The following is a 20,671-nucleotide window of genomic DNA, read 5'->3' as shown; positions in this document are numbered from 1 at the left end:
GGTACTGCTGAGGCCTTCAGGAAACAGAAACGGGAGCCGACCAACCTCTCTTCCACCCTGTTAGTTGCAAAGCCCTGCTCTGCAACAGAGCAAAAGGATGCGAAAGATACCTTCCCCATTCGGGTCCTGCATGAAGAACCTCTTTAACACCAGCCTTACCACCCGCCTCTCAGCCCGAACAGGGATAGGGAAGATAAGGTGGCTGTTCTAGCCCCTCCTTGACTTTGAAGCCTCACTATCTCTCTCCCAGAAGCATCTACCAGTCAATTATCCCTTTCCCTTTAGGCTCAGCCCAAAGCCGCCTCCTCCAGAAAGCCTCCCTTGACTACTCCAGGCCCTGTGACCACAACCACACTTGACCATTGATGACCTCGGGGCTGTGCCATTCACTGAGCAGACACTGGGGACATGTCAGTTCTCTAGTATCTTTATTATCCATTCCCGGGGGCACTCCTAGCTCCCTAACTCAGGGGTGCAGACGTCTTCCTGCACCATGCCAGGTGTGGTGCGGATTGGGAGGCAGGGGGATGGAGCAGAGAGAGCCCTGGGTTGCCTGTGGCCTTCGCTGAGTCACTGCCCTTCTGTAGGCTCTGCTCTGGAAATGCTGGGGTCAGAGGCAGGTAGAGGGGTCCTTTGTTGGGGAGCAGTCCTGGCTCCCTCTGTCCTCCAGGGGAGCAGCTGGGCCTGAGGAGGAAGCACCCCTGCCCTGGGGTCCCGAAGGCCCCAGAAGGCCCATCTCCCCCTGAGAGCAGTGGGCCGCCTCTCCCTGACCTTGGGCTCTGGAAGGTCAGAGCAGCAGAGCAGACTGCCCATTTTCCCCCAGCTCAGGGCCTGGCTGAGGCAGGACAGGCAGGAGGGAGGCCCCAGAGGGCGGGTTTTAGGCCCTGGGCCGGGCACTCAGATGGGGTGCACGAACTGGTAGACGAGGCGCTGGGAGATGTCTGGCTTCCGGATGATGCCCTTCTTGTAATACTGGCGGATGGAGCGGCTTAGCTTGTCATAGTTCATGGCGGGACGATTCTTGCGGATGCCCCACAGCCGGGCCACCTGGGCTGAGTCCTCAATTTTGAAGATGCCTGGAAGAGTAGGAGGGCCCCGAGAGAGCCAGCGGTATGAGTGAGTCGGCAGGAAGGAGAAAGACGCAGACCACCAGGTCAGCCTCGGGGCGAACCAAGAGACCCCGTGCAGAGGCCTCCTTCTGCTCGGGTGGGGCGGGGTGACCAGGGACCCGAATGCTTACTCCCAAGGTGCAGTAGTGGTGAGGGTTAAAGAGTTGTGTGCAAAGCAGGTGCCACAGGCCCCAGTGAATGGCAGAGAATACTCTGGAGTCACAAACCTCCCGGCACAGTTGAGTCTGTGTACCTTAGTGGGTTCTCTGGGGCCCTGCGGGCCTGGCCCTTGCCAGCCCCTGCTCCTGTGTGGGGTTTGCGTGCCCTAATCCAAAGTCCTGTGTGGCTCCCAGCAGTGCCCACAGCTCACTTGGCAAGAGCACTCCTCCCCCATTACAGGTGTCCCTGTAGTTCCCAAGCCTGAAACAACATCTTTGCTATTCCCAGGCAGTTTTGGCCTGCGCAGCCCTTTCTGGCGGGATTAATTAATACGAGACGGTGGAGGGAGAGTCGATTTGGAGCTCGTTCCAGGAGCTGTGCTGTACTAAGCTCTTAAGTGAGACAGAGTCTAGCAGGAGACAGATATGGACACAAATTGCACACAGACCCCCCAGGGCCATCTCATGAAAGCTGTGTATTTGGCATCCAGGACAAAGGTGGAGATCAGCTTCCCCCCTCTGCCCGCCCCTGCCCCCATGCACAGTGCCTGGCAGAAGCCCCCACAACCTCCATGCTCACTGGCCCTGCAGTGCCCCTTGGGCACCCTGCTCACCCTTCTCCTTGTTGAGCCACCTAATGAAGCGGCCATAGCTGTGGGGCTTGAGTAGCAGCTCCTTGAGGAACTGCCACAGGTGGATGGGCTGCCCGGAGCATGACGAGTCCACCTCGCTGTCGGTCCAGCTCTCCTCACTGGTCGAGGCTGGGTGGCCAGGGAGGGGGGCAGTGAGTGGGAAGGGGAGGCCAGTCCCTGCTTCAGTGGCAGCCACCCCTCCACCCTACCCGAGTCCCCGCCCCCGCCCTGCCCCTGCCTGGCTCACCGCAGTAGTGAATCGCCCCAGGTGAAGTCCGCTCTTTCATCCAGGCCGCTGCAGGGCAAGGAGAGAGGGTTGGGGACCCAGGAGAGGTGGAGGAGGGGAGCCGTTTGGGTGGGATTGTGGGGCCACAGGAGCCCCTTTGTGGCTGGGGGTTGCCCCTGAGGCTCCCTGCCACAGTCCCTGCCTCCTGCCAACCTGGGGAGGCAAGCTGGTTACAAGAAGCTGCTTCCTGGACGAAAATTCAGGATTTCAGCGCTGGGAGGGGCCATAGAGGGCTTGCACGCATCCGCTTGTTCAGATGAGGACATCTGACATGGGGGCTTGCCGGGGCTGGGGCAGGGCACTGGTCTCTGACAGGGTCATATGAGTGGGCCCTGCTTCTTACTCCTTGACTCATCGAGCAGGCACCATCTCCTCCAAAGCACCCGGCCCTGTGCAGGCAGCAGTGGGTGCCCAATGAGATTGAGACAATTTAGACACTCAGGGGCTGACACGCAGCCATTAGAAACTTAGGGCAGGCCGGGCCCGGAGGCTCACGCCTGTAGTCCCAGCACTTCAGGAGGCCGAGGTGGGTGGACTGCTCGAGCCCAGGAGTTTGAGACCAGCCTGGCCAACATGGTGAAAACCCGTCTCTACCAAAAAATACAAAAGTGAGCAGTGTGGTGGTGCACCTGTAGACTCAGCTACTCAGGAGATTGGGGTGGGAGGATCCAGTGAAACCAGGAAGTCGAGGCTACAGTGAGCTGTGACTGTGCCACTGTACTCCAGCCTGGGCAACAGAGTAAGACCCTGTCTCAAAAAACAAAAACTAAAATTAAAGCAGGGCCGCTTTAATTTTAGCAGAGTATAAAATTAAAGACATACTGTGTTTTTAATACCAAGACATACTGTGGTATGCAGAGCAGTGTAATACTCTGCTACTATTTATGTCAAAAAAATATAAGAAGAAGAAGAACTGCATATATGTATATGTGCTTGAATATTCATAGACTTTCCCTGGAGAGATACTCAAGAAACTGGTAAGAGTGGTTGCCTCTAGGGAGGGGGTTGGAAGCTGGGGGTCGGGAGCAGGAGGGAGAAACTGTTTATGGTACACTACTTTTCACTATGGTCTATTTTATAACATGCACGTTTATTACTTATTTAATAAAAAAACAAACAAACAAACTAAAACAAAGGAAAACAAAATTTTAAAAGGAAAAAGGACTTCCTAGCGTCCACAGTTGTCCCCAGCTCTGACACCCTGCATCCTCACAGTCTGACTTCTACCTTTTAACCTCCCGGGTGCTCTGTCCCAAAGCTCTGGGGCCTTGACCAGGACTGGGAGTGGGTTGGGGTGAGGAGTGCACCAGGATCCAGGAGGCAGCTGAAACTGGGGCTGAGATTCAGAGTGGAGTCCAGCTGGGGGCCAAGGGGCTGCTGCCCCAGCAGAGGGCAAACTCCTGGCCAGCATCCTGTCCCTGGCTTGGAGCCTGGGAGGGGCTGCTCCCACCCACGCCACATCCTACCTGACTTCCAGATGTCCAGGTGGGCGTGCAGCACATCCCCACCCAGGGGCGAGCGCTGGCGGAACTGCTCCTCCGACATGGCGCACAGCTCCTTGCCCGCCAGCTCCTGGAACGCCTTGCCCACAGGGGGCAGCCGGTATTGGTGCTCTGTCCACAGGAGCCACTTCTGCACATTGCCGGGACTCCAGTCCACGGGATCTGGGCAAGAGGCATCCCCTCAGCTCAGGGGCAGCCTGAGAGCACCACCCCAAATACAGCCCCCCCTGCTGTGATGGGGCACCCACGGGGACCTGTGGCCTGAGACCTTGTGCTCCTGGGGGTGGGGGTAGGTCAGCCCCTGAGGGCCCCTGTGGAAGTGGGTACCCAAGAAGAGAGTGGGGCGAGAGGAAGGAACCAGGGCCCTAAAAAATGAACTTGGTTCAGGGCAGGGTAATCTGGTGCATCTGTACTTCCCGCCTCACTCAGGCCTTGGGTCCTCCCAGATCCCTCCAGCCTCTCCAAAGGACCTTTCGAGGGAGCCCCAGCCCCGGAGGGACAGTGACACTCTACCGGAAACACCTGGGCTTCTCCATCAGGTACTTCTTGCCTTTCCCAAACCCCTCAAGGAACCAGAGAAACACCCATCTGGGAATTAGTCTTAGAGCCCCACCATTCCCTCCAGCCCCTGTATCTTACAGATAAGGAAACTGAGGCACAGGGCACTCTATCCCCTTGTCCTCCACGGAATAAAGGGCTGGACGCACAGGAGCTGCTCCGTGCACGTGTTAAATAAGTAAATGCAGGGCACAGGATGGTCATGGGGCAGCCACAGGCCCCAGAGGCCAGGAGGGGAGCCCTCGGCTAGGTCCTAGATATTCCCCTAGGGTGTTCCTCTGAGGTGAGCCTCATAGGCCTACAGGTGGGGGATAGGCTGGTGGGCATGGTCACAATAGGGCCTCCAAGTGAACACCATGGTCCAGCCAGTGTCCCAGCTGAGTGACCTGCAGGCTGGGCTGCCCCCACTTAATAAGCCCATTTTCCTCCCCGAGGTCAAAGCCATTTGTTCCTGTTCCCATTGTTCAGGGAGCAGGGCCCTCCCCTCCCTAGCCCTGTGGGTGGGGAGGAGGCCTGTGGGAGAACTCCTGGAGTCGGCCTGGCATGGGCATTGGGAAACTGGAGGACTGGGGCATCGGCAGGAGCAGCTTCAAATGAGGACATCAACGGGGCAGCTTTGGGGACAGGGGCCAGGCCTGAGGAATGCATGAAGACCCCTGCTTCCCAGGGAAAGATGCACAGAGTTGAGTGCTGCAATGTCAGGGCCTGAAGACCGAGGGACATGGGTCAGGCCTGCCTGAAGCTGGAGAGGTGACGGCAGGACAGAGGACTAGAGACTCAGCAGCACCCCCGCCCACAGCATCAGCTCCATAATCACGCCTTCCAGGTCTGGCTGATAGACACATGTATGCCAGGCCCTGGGACGTCCCCTCCTCATCAGGGCCTTCCATCCCACCAGACCAGTGACACATTTCTCTATTTATTTGTGATCTGTTTCCCTCACTATAATGTCAGCCCTACAAACACAGGGACTTTGTGTTCTGTTCACCACTCAATTCCCCAGTCCTAGAATAAGGCTTGGCATATTAGGAACTGCTTTTTGGCCCAGAGAGGAAGCTCATGCCTGTAATCCCAGCACTTTGGGAGGTCAAGGCAGACAGATCACCTGAGGTCAGAAGTTCGAGACCAGCCTGGCCAACATGGTGATACCCCCGTCTCTACTAAAAATACAAAAATTAGCTGGGTGTGGTGGTGGGCACCTGTAATCCCAGCTACTCAGGAGGCTGAGGCAGGAGAACACTTGAACCCAGAGGCGGAGGTGGCAGTGAACTGAGATCACGCCACTGCACTCCAGCCTTGGTGATAGAGCGGAGATCCTGTCAAAAAAAAAAAAAAAAAAAAAAAGAGGCCGGGCGCGGTAGCTCAGGCCTGTAATCCCAGCACTCTGGGAGGCCGAGGTGGACGGATCACGAGGTCAGGGGATGGAGACCATCCTGGCTAACACGGTGAAACCTCGTCTCTACTAAAAATACAAAAATTAACTGGGCGTGGTGGCGGGCACCTGTAGTCCCAGCTATTCGGGAGGCTGAGGCAGGAGAATTGCATGAACCCCGGAGGCAGAGCTTGCAGTGAGCCAAGATTGCGCCATTGCACTCCAGCCTGGGCGACAGAGCGAGACTCCGTCTCAGAAAGAAGGAAGAAGGAAGAAGGAAGAAGGTGGAAGAAATGCTTCTTATTGAACAACTGTTTATTGAGCATCAATTATGTTCAAGGTGCTATCCTAGCATCTGGGGATGGAGTGATGAACAAAACACATGAAAATCCCTGCCTTTGTGGAGTGTACATTCCAGTAGAGGACACAGAGAGTGAGCGAGGTCAATAGATATGGTGCAGCACGACTGAGGAGAGTAAGTGCTATGAGAGGAAGCAGGTGGGAACAGGAGGTAGGGGTGTGGGCAGAAATTTTAGAAATTTTTCTTCTTTCTTTTTTCCTTTTCTTTTTTTTTTTTTTTTTTCCATTTTTTGTTTGTTTTCTTTACCATGTCCTGTGCTCATGGGCAGCAATTTTAATGGAGGGGTCAGGGAAGGCCTCAGGCGGATGGTGCCATCTGAGCCAAGACCTGAAGGAAGTGAGCCACGCAGATATTTGGGGGAAGAGCGTTCTAGGCTGAAGAAGCAGCAGCGTAGTGAGTGTTGTGGGAACAAAGAGGCCAGTGTGGCTGGAGCAGAGTGAATGAGGGGAGAGCGGAGTCCAAGAGGAGGTTGGGGGGCACAGAGCTTGAATTCATATCATTCAGCACCTACCAGCGGGGACACTAGGCTGGCATGGTTGGGACACTAGAGATGGATAGAAACCTTCCCAGCCCTGGCTCACAGCTGACTGTGTGTAGAAGTGCCAGCATCCCTGAAGTTGCCCGTGGCTGGGCCAGAGGTGGCCAGAGTCCATCCAGCAGTACCCCGACCCACCCCAGCAACCTCAGCCTTGCCTGCGACCCCTCTTACGGAAGCGGGCACAGGGAGAGGGCTCACCTGCGGTGATGTTGAGCAGCTTGCAGGCCGTCTCGATGTCCTTGAGCACTTCGCCCACCACCATGGACTGCACCTGCTCCAGTGAGTGCTCCTCCAAGGTCAGCCCGCTGGGCGCCAAGTCCAGGCTGCCCCCTGGGGCTTGGCTGTCAATGACCGGGCACTGCTCAGGCTCCTCAGGTGGCTCCTCCCTACTGCTGGCCCCAGGCACCTTGGCTGCCCAGCTGCTGTCCTCGGAGTACAGCATGTCAAAGTAGGAGAGGTAGAAGGCGGACAGGCCCTGCTCGGGCGTGGCGGGTGGACTGGGACTCCAGTCCCGTCTCTCGAGACCCACTGCCCCCGCTGCCACCTTCTCCAAGCCTGTCCGCGACACTGTGTCGGGGGGCAGCAGGAGGTGGCTGGGGGACACGCTGCTCAGACCCGGGCTGGCGCTGCCCATGCCGCTGCTGTTCGGGCTGGCGGCTGTGTCTACGGAAATGAAAGAGGACTCAGGTTTGACGGCTTCTCCATCCCTGTGGGGGCCGCTAAGCTGGTTATGGGGATGAGGGGCCCTGTGGACAGTGGGCTGGGCCTGGGACAGAGTTCGGGGCTTCCGGGTCACTGGGCAGCCAGGACATGGTTGGGCAGACAGGCCTTCTGTCTGGGAAAGACAGCGAGGTAGGAGCGGGCGCAGGACTGGAAATGGATCGCTCCCTCGATCCCCAAGGAAGCCAGGCTGGCTGGGACAGCAAAGCTCCACACATACTGTGCTTAGAACAGCCTTCTGAGGTTCCTGACCTCATTCAGCCCTCACAATGGAAGGCATGATTGCCCCATTTGGCGGATGAGCAAACTGAGGTGGGGACAAGGGGCTCTCAATGTCCACATCTTTCCTGCTGTAGCAAAGCTTGTTTTTCTTCTGCCCTTGACAAGCATAGGAGTGGAGGTGGCAGGCAGAGGCCACCATCCTAAAGGTGGCTATCATCTTCACCAGCAGGGGAAAGAAGAGAGGAACAAGGCGGGGGTGTGATGGGGTAGAAACCCTCCCACACGCCGGGCAGTTGACCAGCCCTTGCCCTCCCACGGGGCCATCTGGGGGATCTAAGTAAACTCAGCACTCTCGAGGTGGCCTCTGAGCAAGAGCTCACGGGTGTGCGTCTCCCCATACCCCGGGTTGGTGCATGGTACCCACCTCCCCTTATCCTCCCTTGGAAGGTGCTGCCCCCAGGGCCCCTTCCAGCTCCCAGAGCCCTCTACTATCCCCGATGCCTGGAGGAGCATGTGGCCACCCGGAGGCAGTGCCACATGCCAGGCTTTCCAGGGGGAGCAGCGGTGGTGGCGAGATGGGGCAGGGCTCCAGGAAACACCTAAAACCCTTAGCAACTCAGCTACCTGCTCCTCACTGCTGCCCCAAGGCCCTCCAGGGGGAACCATCTGGCCTCAACACAAGCAGTCAGAGGCCTTGCTCCCCACGGGTTCCCCAAGGGCTGCCCAGGCCCTTTTCCCTGAACCCCCATCAGAGTGCACAGTTTGGGTGAGAAGGGGGACTGGAGAGGTGCGCAAGCACTGATACCCCAGGATATTCTGGGATGGTAATGATGTGGGGACCTGAGACTTAAGAATACATCAAGACAGGCCCGGCACAGTAGCTCACGCCTGTAAGCCCAGCACTTTGGGAGGCGGAGGCGGGCGGATCACCTGAGGCCAGGAGTTTGAGACCAGCCTGGCCAACATGGTGAAACCCCGTCCCTACTAAAAATACAAAAATTAGCTGGGCAGGTGGTGGGTGCCTGATTCTCCTGTCTCAGCTACTCCGGAGGCTTGAACGCAGGAGGTGGCTGCAGTGAGGCGAGATCGTGCCACTGCACTCCAGCCTGGGCGACAGAGCAAAACTCTGTCTCAACAACAACAACAACAACAACAACAACAACAACAACAACAAAACAAAGAATACATCAAGCCAGAGGCAGACGATTACCAACAGATACACACTCCTAATAATACAGAGAACCAGTTAGGGAGGAGGAAAGGAGCAGATCAACCTGTTAAGGGCAAGTTAATTTGTGTCCTTTCTCAAGGGTTATTTATATTTTCAAGCGGTGGTTCTCAAAATGTGCTGTCTGGGCCAGCAGAACCAGCGCCACCTGGGAGCTTGCTAGAAACCTGGATTCTCAGGTACTTCAGAACCACTGAATCAGCAGCTCTCGGGGAGACTCCGCAGTCTGGTTTAACTGGCCTCTGGGTGATTCTCACGCATGTTCAAATTTAAGGATCACTGCTTTAAAGGCAACTGGCCAGTGTCGGGGAAGGCTTTAATCAAAACACTGAAATCCTCTCTAACGGTGACATTTATGGTGCCCTACTGGGACAGCGGGCGGGGAAGGGGGCTCCCCGATCCATCTCCAGTTACCCTGTGGGACTGACCCGCACAGCCTCCGTATGCAGCTGGCATTTGCTTCTGCAGGTGGGACAAGGGAAAGAAGCCAGTTTGGAAGACACCTCCCCTTTGGTAGGGCCACAGCTAGCCCATTTAATTTCACACAACTGAGAAAATGACATCCCTTCCCCCTGGATAGCTTGACGAATGGAGCCCGGGTAGAATTTCAGCTCCCTCTGCCCACCCTCCTGTACAGTGCAACCTTCCCAGTGTTACATGGCATTCCTGCAGCTTCCTGTGGGGGAGAAAATGCCAGCAGGAGGGAAGGGTGTTCCCTTTGATTTCAACTCTCCCATTCAAGGGCTCCTTTAAGTGACAAGGAAGGAAAGGTCAGGGTGGGGTGGGGTGGGCAGAGACCGAGGCGGGGCTGGGGATGTGGGGGACAGAGGGCAGACCTGGAATCATGTCAAGTCCTTCTGTGCAAACACTCGTGTGTGCTGTGGGCTCACATTATTGACTCAGGCAGTGCCAACAGCTCGCTCTGCCCCTGGGCCCCACCCTGGCCGGTGCCCATGCCCTACCCGCTAGGTGACTCCACCCCTGGGGACTCCCCCCTGCAGCCCCCCACCCCTCCTTCATCACCCCCTGCCTGCCTCCCGCCCCGTCCACATCCCCAGAGCCCCCATGCCTGCCACGTTAGGACAGTCTCTGCCAACACCCTGGGCGCCATGCCAGGGAGACAGAAGCTTTTCCAAGAAGCAGAACTCGCTTCCCTTGCGGCCCTCCTGTTTGCTTGGCCTCAGCCACAGGTAGGACGGGAGGCAGCTTCTGTGTTTCAGGCATGGTTGTGTGAGGGGTCGGTGGGGATGAATGGGCAGGGCAGGTGGCAGCATTTGCCAGGAAGGGATATAATGACACATCCTTGACACATTTGCTGAGTGCGTGCGAAGCCCTCACATCCGTCCCCTCACCAGTAGAAAGGCAGCACAGGCCTTATTCTCTTTTTTTTGAGGTAGGGTCTCGCTCTGCTGCCCAGGCTAGAATGCAGGGGCGCAATGATGGCTCACTGCAGCCTTGACCTCCTGGGCTCAAGTGATCCTCCTGTTTCAGCCTCCCAAGTAGCTGGGACTACAGGCGTGCGCCATCATGCCTGGCTAATTTTTTAAATCTGTTGTAGAGATGTGGTCTCACTATGTTGCCCAGGCTGGTCTCGAACTCCTGGGCTCAAGGGATCCCCCTGCTTCAGCCTCCCAAAGTGCTGGGACGACAGGCACAAGCTACCTCGTCTGGCCCAGCTCTTATTCTCATCCCTATTCTGCAACGGGGAAGTCAAGGTGCAGAGAGGTAAATCCCCAAATCCAGGTCTTCTGACTCCTGGCTCAGGCTGCTTCCCCCTCTACACCCCACATTCCAGCTTGACCTTGCCCTATACCTAAATGCCAAGGAATCTACTCCCCACCAAGCCTCAGTCCTAGCTCCAACGCTTCCCTGATGAAAAATAAGTTAATGGTTAACTGTGTGGCCGGAGGAAAGGTTCGACTCTCCGCAGATTGCGGGTGGTGGGGAATGCTCCGTCCCCAGGGCAGCCCAGGCCTGGAGTAGGGGGGCTCGGTTTACTGGTCAGGGAGCCAGGGCTGGTGTGCCCAACCTACAACTAGGCATCTCCAGGTTCTGGGCTGGCCTCTGGAGGGAAGAAGAGAGGACAGCATTGCGAGCCCCTGGCAGTGAGCACCAGTGCCATGTCCAGGGCTTTCACCCACATCACCCGCTTTCCTACCCACAGCCCCAGCGTGACATGGACTCCAGAGCCCTGCTTTATAGATGCTGACAGTGAGGCTCAGGGAGTCTGTGCAGCTTGCCTGGGGTTCTTCCTGACCAGGCGTGGGTTCTGCTCACTGGACCACACTCTCTCTGAGGCGCAGGCTCTGGCCAGTCCCATCTTCCTAGGGGATCTGCCCACCTCCTGACTGGGTTCCTTGATGCTCTAAAGTCTGTCCCCAGCTCTTGGCTGTTCATTCCACCCCACTGTTCACTTCCCTGCAGCACCCTTTCATCAGACCCCCCCTGTGCTCAAGAACCTCGCATGGCTCCCCACTGCCTCCCCTGCCCCACTCCAGTGGCTGGCGCCCACCTCTGAGTCCACCTCCTACCTAGCCCAGATAATCAGAGCTGGAAGGGGTCACATATTATGTGATTGTTTCATAGAATGGGAACAAGGAAGCTCAGAGTGGGGAAGTGATTCATGTGCTTCTTAGCAGCAGGGTCCAGACCAGAACCAGGGATTGACATAGTGACCACAAATCCAAGCTCTAACGAGAATGGCATTTCATATCCGCCCCTGTGCTGTGGGCACAACATGGCTATTTTGTAAGACGCCCCTTCCTTCTCATCACAATTCATCCCAAAGCCCTCCTGTCCCAGCAAGCCCTTCCTAACAGCTCCTTCCTGTGACTTTCCAGGCTCACCTCATCTGTGCCATGCAATTCAGCCCAGGATTAAATCCATCAGTGACGGTCTGCCCATGGGGACACATCTGCACTGGAAAAGCTGAGGCTCAAAGAATGGCAGGGAGGTGCCCATAGTCACACAGCACAGCCAAGGCCAGACCAGAGGCCTCCTGACACTCAGGCCACTGCTCCGTAGGCCGAGGGTCCTGGGACGTGCCAGGCGTCTGCCATGTCCATGGTCCTCAGATGGCAGGCCCCAGCGTTCCTACAGCCTTGGCCTGCCAGCCCCAAGGGCTGCCGTCTCCTGAGCGATGCCTCCAGCTCCCAAACCTCGAGTTGATCTCTTCTGGATTAAGCCACATGTCTGGATTAAGGCTCAGCGTGTCCTGGCTCCCTCCTGCTCCAGAGGCCCCGGATCCCACTCCAGACAAAGAAAGTTTGGTAACAGCTGGTGGAGGCCAAGGCCCAGAGACAGGAGCAGATTGGTGGGGTGGCGGCCAGGGGGATTAGCCACCTTGGGCCCCTTCTCTTAGCACCTTCCATTCCCCCAGGAAGGAAGATTAAGGAAAGAGAGCAGAGGGACCCAAAATGAGAGATTTAGTGCAGCTTTTCCTGCCACTACCCTCTGCCTACTCTCACCCCTCAGGGCTAGGAATGTGCCCCTTGAACCCTTTGCCTCCCAGGTTTTCACTCCCACACCCCAAGTGGCACTAGCAAAAGATGCCCTCCCTGACAGCTCCGAAACACGGTTTCCGGGAATGGAGTCACCTGGGAGGCCTTTGCTAAGGACCCAGGTTGCTGTGGGGGTTGGAGCCTGTCTTCCACATCCTGCTTGGTCCCAGCTCTCAGGCCCTACCTCCTGGCGGGGTGGTGTGGGGTAAATGTACCCTCGCCCCCACCTCAATCCTGAGACCCAATGCCAGCCCACCCAGAGCCCAGGACCCCGGCTTTAGTCCCCACTGAGAAGAGCGCTGAGGGAACGACAGAGATAGTCACTCTGGCCCTGGTGCTCAGCCCCCAGCCAGCGTCACTCCAGGAGGAAGAGGTCTGATGGGGAACAGACCTCCTCTGGCTTTCCCACGTGGCCTGCTGAGCTGGCTGTCAGCCCCTCCCTCCACCCATCCAAGCCTCTGGGCCCCCTTAAATGGGCTGGAGTCAGGGGCCGTGGAGGTGGGGCCAGGACTTGGCCAGGAGCCATGCAGAGTGGGCAGGGGCCACACGGGCCTGCCCCGGTCAGCACCTTGGAGAAGAGCTGGGCTACCCAGGCCGCAGGAAGTCCCAGCCAAGGCCACGACCAGGCCCAGCCACAGCAGCATGTCTGGCTTCTCTGAACCCCCTGACCCCTGCCCTACCCCATCCCCTCAGGGCCCCTGCCTCTCTTTTGCCCTGCCGTTCCTCCCACCCCTTCTCTCCTCCTCCAACCCTCCCATAGGGAGGACCTCGCCGCAACCTCGCCCTTCAAACTGCTCTTCAAACTAGCTGGACCCAAGAGAAGCGCCAGACCCCCTCCTCATGGCCCACCATTCACTGCCCAGAGCACCGCCTCTGCCCACTGGACAGACCACTCCTCTGCCCAGGAAGGGGGCCCAGGCTGCCACCTCTGGGCCAGCAGCTCCTGCCCTGTCAAGCACTGCATTGTGGCCATCTCCAAGCGCCTGCTTCCCCAGGGTCTCCAAGGGCAGAAGAAGGGAGCGGGGCGGTGGCTGAGTGAGAGACACCTTGCTGTCTTGGACTCAGCATGAGAGTAGAGGAGGTGGGTTTCTTCTAGGCCTCCTGGTTTTCCCCACCTCCTCTGGGCACAGGCCTGTCCAGGCCACCTGTCCCCCTAACTTTTGCAGGAGCCCTGATCTGTGTGAGTTTCACCTTGGGGAGCTAGCTAGTGGGCCCAGGAGTTGGGTTCTGTGGGGGGAAGTACAGGGGAGTGGGTGAGGCTTTGTGGGGTGGGAAGCTGGGGGCGGGGCCACGTAGCAGGAGGACGGGGCACAGGAAGCCAAAGTGGAGGGCCAGGGGACCCCAGTGGTTTTGCTCTTCCCACAGTTCCCACGGGCAGCAGGAACACATCTGCATCGGTGAAGCCTTCTCTGTGCCGTGCTGCGTGGGCAGCCCGGGTGTCCACACACACCCTCACTGACACCACGTCCAGCGCTTGCTGGGACAGGAGGAAGGTCAAACTGAATAAACTGCTTTGCCGGGCCCTCCCAGCTGGGGCAGCCAGCATTATTCCCACTTGACGGACAAGGGCACTGTGACCTGCTATGGGGCACCTGTCCATGCGTGAGCGAGCAGGGACTCGAACTCAAGACTCGGCTCCACCTTCCTTTCTGCTGGTGCTGACAGACCCGGCACCTTCTAGCTCCTAAGGTCGCCCCTGTTGACCATCCCCTTTGCCTCTGCTCAGGCCACCTGCCAACCCAGCCCCACAGCGGTCGCCTTGGTGGGGTGTGGGTGGCACAGGTGCCCGCAGCCTGGAGGTACAGAGGTCCAATGCAGCCCCAAGTGGACCATCGTGGCTGAGTTTGCTCCAAAGGGGGATGTGGACTGGAAAGAACTGAAGACCTCCACTTCAGGAGATTCGGTGACACCCAGTCCTATTCCCTCTGTAGGCGAGACCCTGGGTGAGTCCCTGGTCCCTCCAGCCCTCAGTCTCCTGCTCTGTAGGCCAAGTCATCTGTGGGGACTTTTCTAGCCCAGGCACCATCTGGATTCTACGATCCATGAATCTTGCCATCAGCCTGGCTTTGGCTTTGGGGACTTAAAGAAGGATGGTGGGGACACAGAGGTGGACACCTGGGGCTCCCCTTGTAAGCAGAGGCATACTCCATTTACAGCCAACACTTTTGGCAGGATGAGGGGTGTGGCTGGGTGTCCCCCACTGTCCCTGGAGTTGGTGTCTGGAGGCTCTGAAAGACTCAGCCCACCCGTCTGAAGAAGCAGAGCCGGCTTCAGGCTGTCCTGCACCTCACGAGCTGCCGTCAGGCCTGGCTCCCACCCCAGCAGCAGCACCTCCCCGCCTCCTCCAGCCAGCAGGGACCCCGGCCCAGACAAACCTGGGGCTTGCAGTGAGTCGTGCTGACGGGGCGGGGACAGAACCCAGTTTCCCACCATAGCAAGTACAATTCTGCTCAACTTTCAGGGCTTTCCAGAAATTGCCATTCATGTCTTCCTTCAGCCCTGGTTGAGCCCATGTGTATGTAAACACATTTCACTTCTCAGCGCCCCAGTCAGGCCTCTTGGCCCCACCAAGGCTGCCACGCCCCCACTACCTGCACATCCCCACTCCTTGAAGGGCCGGCCACAACACCTTCCCTCTTCCCTACCCTCCTCCAGCCCCGCATGTGCCGTACCTCCCAGCTTGCCACCGGACAGGGGCCGTGAGGTTTCCTGGATCTCTTGCTCCCCACAGCCCTGCCCAGCCAGGCAGCCGGGTCACTGAGGGCATGAGAACACATGGATGTCACCAGAGCTCTGCTGCTCCTGCCTGAGGCACCTTGGCTAATCCTCTCAGCCTCAGCCTCTTCAACAGCGAAATGGGGACTCATAAAGACAGCTGTGTGTCTGGATTTTGAAGTCACCAGGCAGGACAGCGATGTGAGAAGGCTTCACCATCTCCCAAGAGGTGTGTGTCCACAGTGGTGACTGCTGTCTATCTTGTGTGTTTCTGCGGCCCCCTCCAGACCCAGCACAGGCCAGGGAAGGCAGAGGCCCTCCACACACCTGGTTGTTGATCTGTAAAATCTTGATGGGTTGAAGGGAAAAAACATTCCTGTGCCCTGATCCTCAGGCCCTGGAGCACACCTCCAGGCTTGGAGAGGGGTGTTAGGACAAAGTGAAGGACTCCAACATTACAGAAGAGAAAAGTCCAGAAAGAACTGTCCTGACAGGCTAAGAACAGAAATTGCTTCAAACAAGGTTGAGATGGGCGGGAGTGGGTTATTAAGGGGCTATCAGGACTGGTTCCCACCTGTGAAGTGTCAGCAGAGACACATCCCCCTTTTGTCCTGGCACAGAGGGTGGGGTGGGGCAGAAGGAGCCAGGTCCCAGCAGCCCTCAGAGCAACTTGCTACCCCAGCAGCAGAGAGGCCTGGGCCTTGCCCCAACCAGTCTCAGGTGCTGGAGCCCCGGGCTGGGCAGTCCCTCCAGCCACGTCTCTCCTGTGCCAGAGCTAGAGGGAGAAGGAGGGGGGCCTTTATCCTGGTGGTGCCCCGTTATAATCCTGGGGAGGTCCTGGTCCCATCCGACCCCCAGCAGAGTCACACTAAGGTCCCTGGCTGGGGAGGAAGGATGAGCCTCTCCCTCCCCAAGTCTGGAGGCCCCCTTCTACCCACCCCCAACCCCAGCCGCTGAGAGGTGGGAGAGCAGAATCTGGCAGGGGGCGCCTCCCAGGCTGAAAACATGCAAACTAGCCAGCAGAAGGAGCTTGGCATTAAATGTCAGGAAGAGCCCAGGGCAACTCGGCTTGTGCAAAGTTTGCTTTGGGAAGAGTTGTTCCACCTGACAGGCCACTCGCTTGGCTGGGGGCACAGGGTGGGGCATGAACGGGGTGGGGGTGGGGACTAGGAGAGGGTCCCAGCCCAGGTTTGATCCCTGACTGCTCTCTAGCTCTGGGGCTGGGGCCAGTGACTCGGCCCCTTCTGAGGCTCAGTTGTCTTGTCTGTTAAATGGGGTGTCAAGAGCATGTCTTAAAGGGGTTGTGGAGATTGAGATGGAGGGTGAATGGAAATCATTTATGATGGGCTGAGCGTATGTGAGGGGGGCCCTGGGCGCAGGTGAGGGGATCAGCTGGAGAAGAGGAAACAGAGAGGGAATGGTGTGAGGAAACTGGGGAGCAAAGGAAGAAGCAGGAGGTGATGGAGAGTAGAGGGGGTGGGCCAGAGGGTGGAGTCTAGGGGGAGCTGAGGATGGTGATGAGGGAGGCTGGGGCCCTGTCCTGCTCTCTAGCCCAGTCCAGGCAGCTGCAGGCTTCACTCACCCTCCCTGCCCTCTAGGAGGAGCCAGAACCAAGAATTCTTGCCCCACCCATTTCCCCCACCGCCCAATGCCCAGGAGACAGGCTGGCAAATCCAACTCCTACACAGCCTTCAAGGTCCTGCTCCAGGCTGTCTCCTCCATGAAGCCTGCTTTAATAGACAATAGCCTTGTCTAAGCTTCTTGTTTCACAGACAAGGTGTTGCAAGTACAGTGAGGAAAAGTGACCCACCCACGGTCCCATATGGCGGGACCTCACCTGTTTCTTCTTGCCCTCCACCTAGAGGGTCTTTGTCCCCCTGTCAGCCTAAATTAACTTCCCCAGGTTACACTCAGGCTGCAACAAGTCATTTAGCACAAAACTGCTCTAATGGTTTCAGGGCTATTCACTTCATACTTGCAACGACCTCAGTGGTAAAAAGTGGGTTCTCCCGGTTTTTGCTCCTGCCAGCATCACACTTTCTGAACATCGACTGAGCACTACTGAGTGCAGCCCTATTCCCTCAGACTTGGTTGACAGAGAAGTCCGTCTAATTCAGAGGGTCCTTGTGAAAACCGAAGTGTTTTACAGCTGACAGTGTGCAATAAGCAAGTCTGGTAGTTTTCAGCTCTGGATCCCCCCTCATGGGGCCTTGCTCAGAGGAAATGTTTGTACATGCACTGTCAGCCTCTCAAAGGCGTGGGTGGGTCTCCTATGCAGTAAGACCACCTCCTCCACACAGCCCCACCTGCCTGGGAGCTCCAAGGATGCCCCCCACCATTTGTTTGTGAATTTGGGGTGGTGGGAATCCAAGTTGGGGGTCCTTGGCTCTGGCCCTTCTTGCAGGTGGGTGGAGTGAAGCTCAGCCCAGCTGGCCTGGCTGAACCATGGCCTGGGCCTACCTGCCTGGTAGGGTGTCTCCTCCCCATCCCTGCCCACCAGCTTGGGCCTGGGGCAGCCTGGACGCCTGTTTGCTTTGTTACTCAGCTGAGCAGCTGGTGATGGGGAGATGGAGCTTTATTGGGGAGGTTGGGGCAGGAAATGAGGCAAGTCCCAGCCCTGGCTGAGGAGGAGGAGAAAGCCCATGGCCATCATAAAGGACACAGGCTACGCGGGGCTCATGGCCTGGGTGTGGGCTGCTGGGTGGCCCCAGCTGATAGGTGAGGTGAGGGATCTGGGTCTGCCCATCCCCAACATGCATTCACACACACACACACACACACACACACACACACATGCACATGCACACACATGCACATGCGCACACACACCTTGGCCAGCCTCGGGGGCACCCAGTCGCCCTAGCCCTTCAGCTTGCCACCCTGTCATCCCACCACCCACTTCCTCTCTCTACTGCAGGAATCTGGCAAATTTTAGAAATGAGCACCTTCGAGGGACCGCTACTGTTGCTTTCCTTGTGTGCCAAGACCGGGACCCAAGGCGCTCAGCTTCCCCCGGTGTCCAAGGGCTCAGACGGTGTGCTCAGCAGTGACCCCCGCCCCATTTCCTGTGCCCGTCTCTGCCCAGCCTAGCTCCTGGGCTCTGGACCTGTCTCCCCTGCCCCGCCCTGGACCCGGCCTTAGCCTCAGTGCTGACCCATCAGGCTCCAGCAAGCCCCTGCCCACTGGTGGCCTGGCACCAGGAAGACCCTTCCCTCAGCAGGGCAGCCGGGCTGGCAGCAGCAGGAAAGCCGCTTGTGTTTTGCCAGCCAAGCAGAACTGGCTGGGTCTCAGGGGCTGCGGCTCTGCATTTGCATAGCGGCCTCCCCTCAAGCTGGGCAAACTGGGCTCAGTGTGGGGTACCCCAGGCCTTGCCAGGCAAGGGGGCTCACCCAGCATGTAGAGTTGGCCCACGGAAGCAGTCTGGGAAGCATGAGGAGGGGGCAGGGAATTCTGAGGGTAAAGGGACCCAGGTCACAGGGTCACTGATGACAGGGAGATGAGCTCTGAGCTGGCAAAGTGCGCCCCCTCCAAGTCCTGCCTGCAGTCACCCACCCCTAAGGTGGCAGGGAAAGACCCCATGCCAGGGTACCCACACCTCCCGTCAGACTCACCTGTTAGCTGCCTGGTGACCAGGGAGCTGTCTGCTGCAGTGCCAACTTTAGGGACCGGGAAGAGGTGTGGGCAGCTGAGGCCACTGGTGTGTCTCAGCCAGGCATCTGGGGGGCCAGCGGAACCAGGGGCCAGCAGGGCTGGTGGCAGAGGCAGCACTCAGATTGGCCACTGAGGGCCTGGCCACCCTTAAAGGGTGGCACTCTGAGGTCTCAGGGCTGCGTGCCTGTAGAGAGTCCCCTACTCCTAGCCCAGGGCTGCCTGCTGGCACTGTGGCAAGGCCAACCTGAGGGGTTTGCAGGGGGCTGGCAGCAGGCTTGGAGGACTGGGTCTGTGGGGCAGTGTGGACGCGGCACAGTGCAGGAATGTGCTGGGAGGAAGTCAGACAGCCGCGAGATGAAGAGTTGGCCAGGGCCTGATTTCCCATTATAAGTAATCCTTCCTTATTTACCTGAACAAATACACTCCTTGCTTACCTCAGACCACAGGCAGGCTCCCGGTTAACCCTTGCAGGTGTCCCCCTCCTTGCTGGGGGATTCATGCCCTGACAGCCAGCGGACTCATTCATTCACTTGCTCTTTCACTCGTTCATTGGTTGCTGCATAGCCACTCAGCTCATATTATGTGCAAGGTGCCGGAGATACGTCAAGTGGGTCCAGGGCTGGAGTTCTAAGATGGATCAGCTGAGGACCAGGGACAGAGAAGTGAACAGCAGTGGAGATTCAGAGCCACCCATGCCCTGATGGAGGGCTGAGGGGACTCTGAGGGTGGGCACCAACCAGGGAAATCAGTGAGGGCTTCCTGGAGGAGGTACTGTCTGGCTACTCAGGCCAGGGATGGAGAGAGCTTCAGAGAACCCTGGGGAGGGGTCCCGAGGCTTGTGGGCCAACCACGACCTGGTGGGAACTGTGTTCTCCATGCCCCACAGGGTCCTCACGCAGTGGTGGTGAGGAAGGACTCCTAGCTCGCTTTCCAAGGCCCACAGTGGGGGGCCAGCCAGCAGCAACTTACTCTCCCACCGCCCCAAAGGGTGATGGCAGGGACGCCACGCAGGACAGGGGTACCCACCACCAAGTGCTTGCTGCCCTAGCCCCTCCACCTCCCTGAGCCCAGCAGGGGCCACACATTCCAGCTTTTGGCTTCTTCCATGTCCTGCCAGGTGGGCTGAGGGCTGTCCCTGGAGGGTGGGCCTTCCTTTCTCCAAATCATCTCAGAAGGGCTCCATGTACCTGCTACCTCCATTCTGACAGGGGAGAAAGTTCTAGATAATGCTGATTCTTCCCTTGTTTCAGGAGTAACTGTGTAACTGCCCACAGCATGAGGATTCTGGGACTGCAGGGGATCCCAAGGCCTTTAGAACTAGCCCCTCATCTTCACCAATATCCACATTCTCCAACGTAAGGTTGCACTTTGCACCCCCAGGGTGCCCTGTACTTGGCTGTTATCATCACTGGCACCTTGGTTGAGGATCAGTTATCAGTCACTCCCCAGAAAAGTCTGAGGTAGGACGGAGTGGAGGAAGGGGAGGTAAGACAAGGTCCTGAAATGGTACACTCGACCATTCCTAATCCCCAGTGGTCCAGCCCTCCAGGGTCAATAAAGAAAGACACGCTATGTTTCCAGGCGGACCTCCTTCCCCTAGAGTGCGTTTTTGTGCCTGCTTCTCTGCCGGCCAGGCCTCCCTCCTCCCTCTTCTCACAGAAGCCTGGCTTATATCACAGCATTCTGATGCATTAATAATAATGGCCACTGCTTAACAGGCACCTACTGTATGCCTGGCACTGTTTGGTACTCATGAGATGCTAAGCTGTTAATCATACTATAAGCACTATAATGTGGGTAAGTATGATGAATACCTAATTAAATGTTTATTGAGGCCGGGCGCAGTGGCTCATGCCTGTAATCCTAACACTTTGGGAGGCCGAGGCGGGCAGATCACTTGAGATCAGGAGTTCAAAACCAGCCTGTCCAATGTGGTGAAACCCCGTCTCTACTAAACATACAAAAAAATTAGCTGGGCGTGGTGGTGGGTGCCTGTAATCCCAGCTACTTGGGAGGCTGAAGCAGGAGAATCGCTTGAACCCAGCAGGCAGAGGTTGCAGTGAGCCAAGATCGTGCCACTGTACTCCAGTCTGGGCAACAGAGCAAAGCTCAAAAAAAA

General features: G+C 57.6%; 1 protein-coding gene across 1 annotated transcript; it reads right to left on the bottom strand.

The window, feature by feature from the left end:
* Nucleotides 1-414: 414 nt before the first annotated feature.
* SPDEF (SAM pointed domain containing ETS transcription factor) lies at nucleotides 415-18,912 on the bottom strand. The gene is made up of 6 exons (XM_005553256.5): nucleotides 18,513-18,912; nucleotides 6,715-7,179; nucleotides 3,652-3,849; nucleotides 2,147-2,194; nucleotides 1,882-2,028; nucleotides 415-1,076 (listed from the first exon to the last, which is right to left on the bottom strand). Exons 2-6 carry the CDS (start codon nucleotides 7,148-7,150, stop codon nucleotides 898-900), a joined length of 1,008 nt encoding a protein of 335 aa, XP_005553313.3. The 5' UTR covers nucleotides 7,151-7,179; nucleotides 18,513-18,912; the 3' UTR covers nucleotides 415-897.
* Between the last annotated feature and the right edge of the window lie 1,759 nt (nucleotides 18,913-20,671).

Source organism: Macaca fascicularis, chromosome 4, assembly GCF_037993035.2.
Source record: "Macaca fascicularis isolate 582-1 chromosome 4, T2T-MFA8v1.1".
In the NCBI taxonomy this organism is placed as follows: Eukaryota; Metazoa; Chordata; class Mammalia; order Primates; family Cercopithecidae; genus Macaca; species Macaca fascicularis.
This window is presented reverse-complemented; position numbering and strand designations above follow the sequence as displayed.

Excerpts from the sequence above, each read along its gene's own strand:
- SPDEF (XM_005553256.5), bottom strand. The coding sequence starts at position 7,150 with ATGGGCAGCGCCAGCCCGGGTCTGAGCAGCGTGTCCCCCAGCCACCTC. Across the intron at positions 2,195-3,651 it reads CCTGGACATCTGGAAGTCAG|CGGCCTGGATGAAAGAGCGG; the intron begins GTAGGATGTGGC and ends CTTGCCCTGCAG. Across the intron at positions 1,077-1,881 it reads GTGGCTCAACAAGGAGAAGG|GCATCTTCAAAATTGAGGAC; the intron begins GTGAGCAGGGTG and ends CTACTCTTCCAG.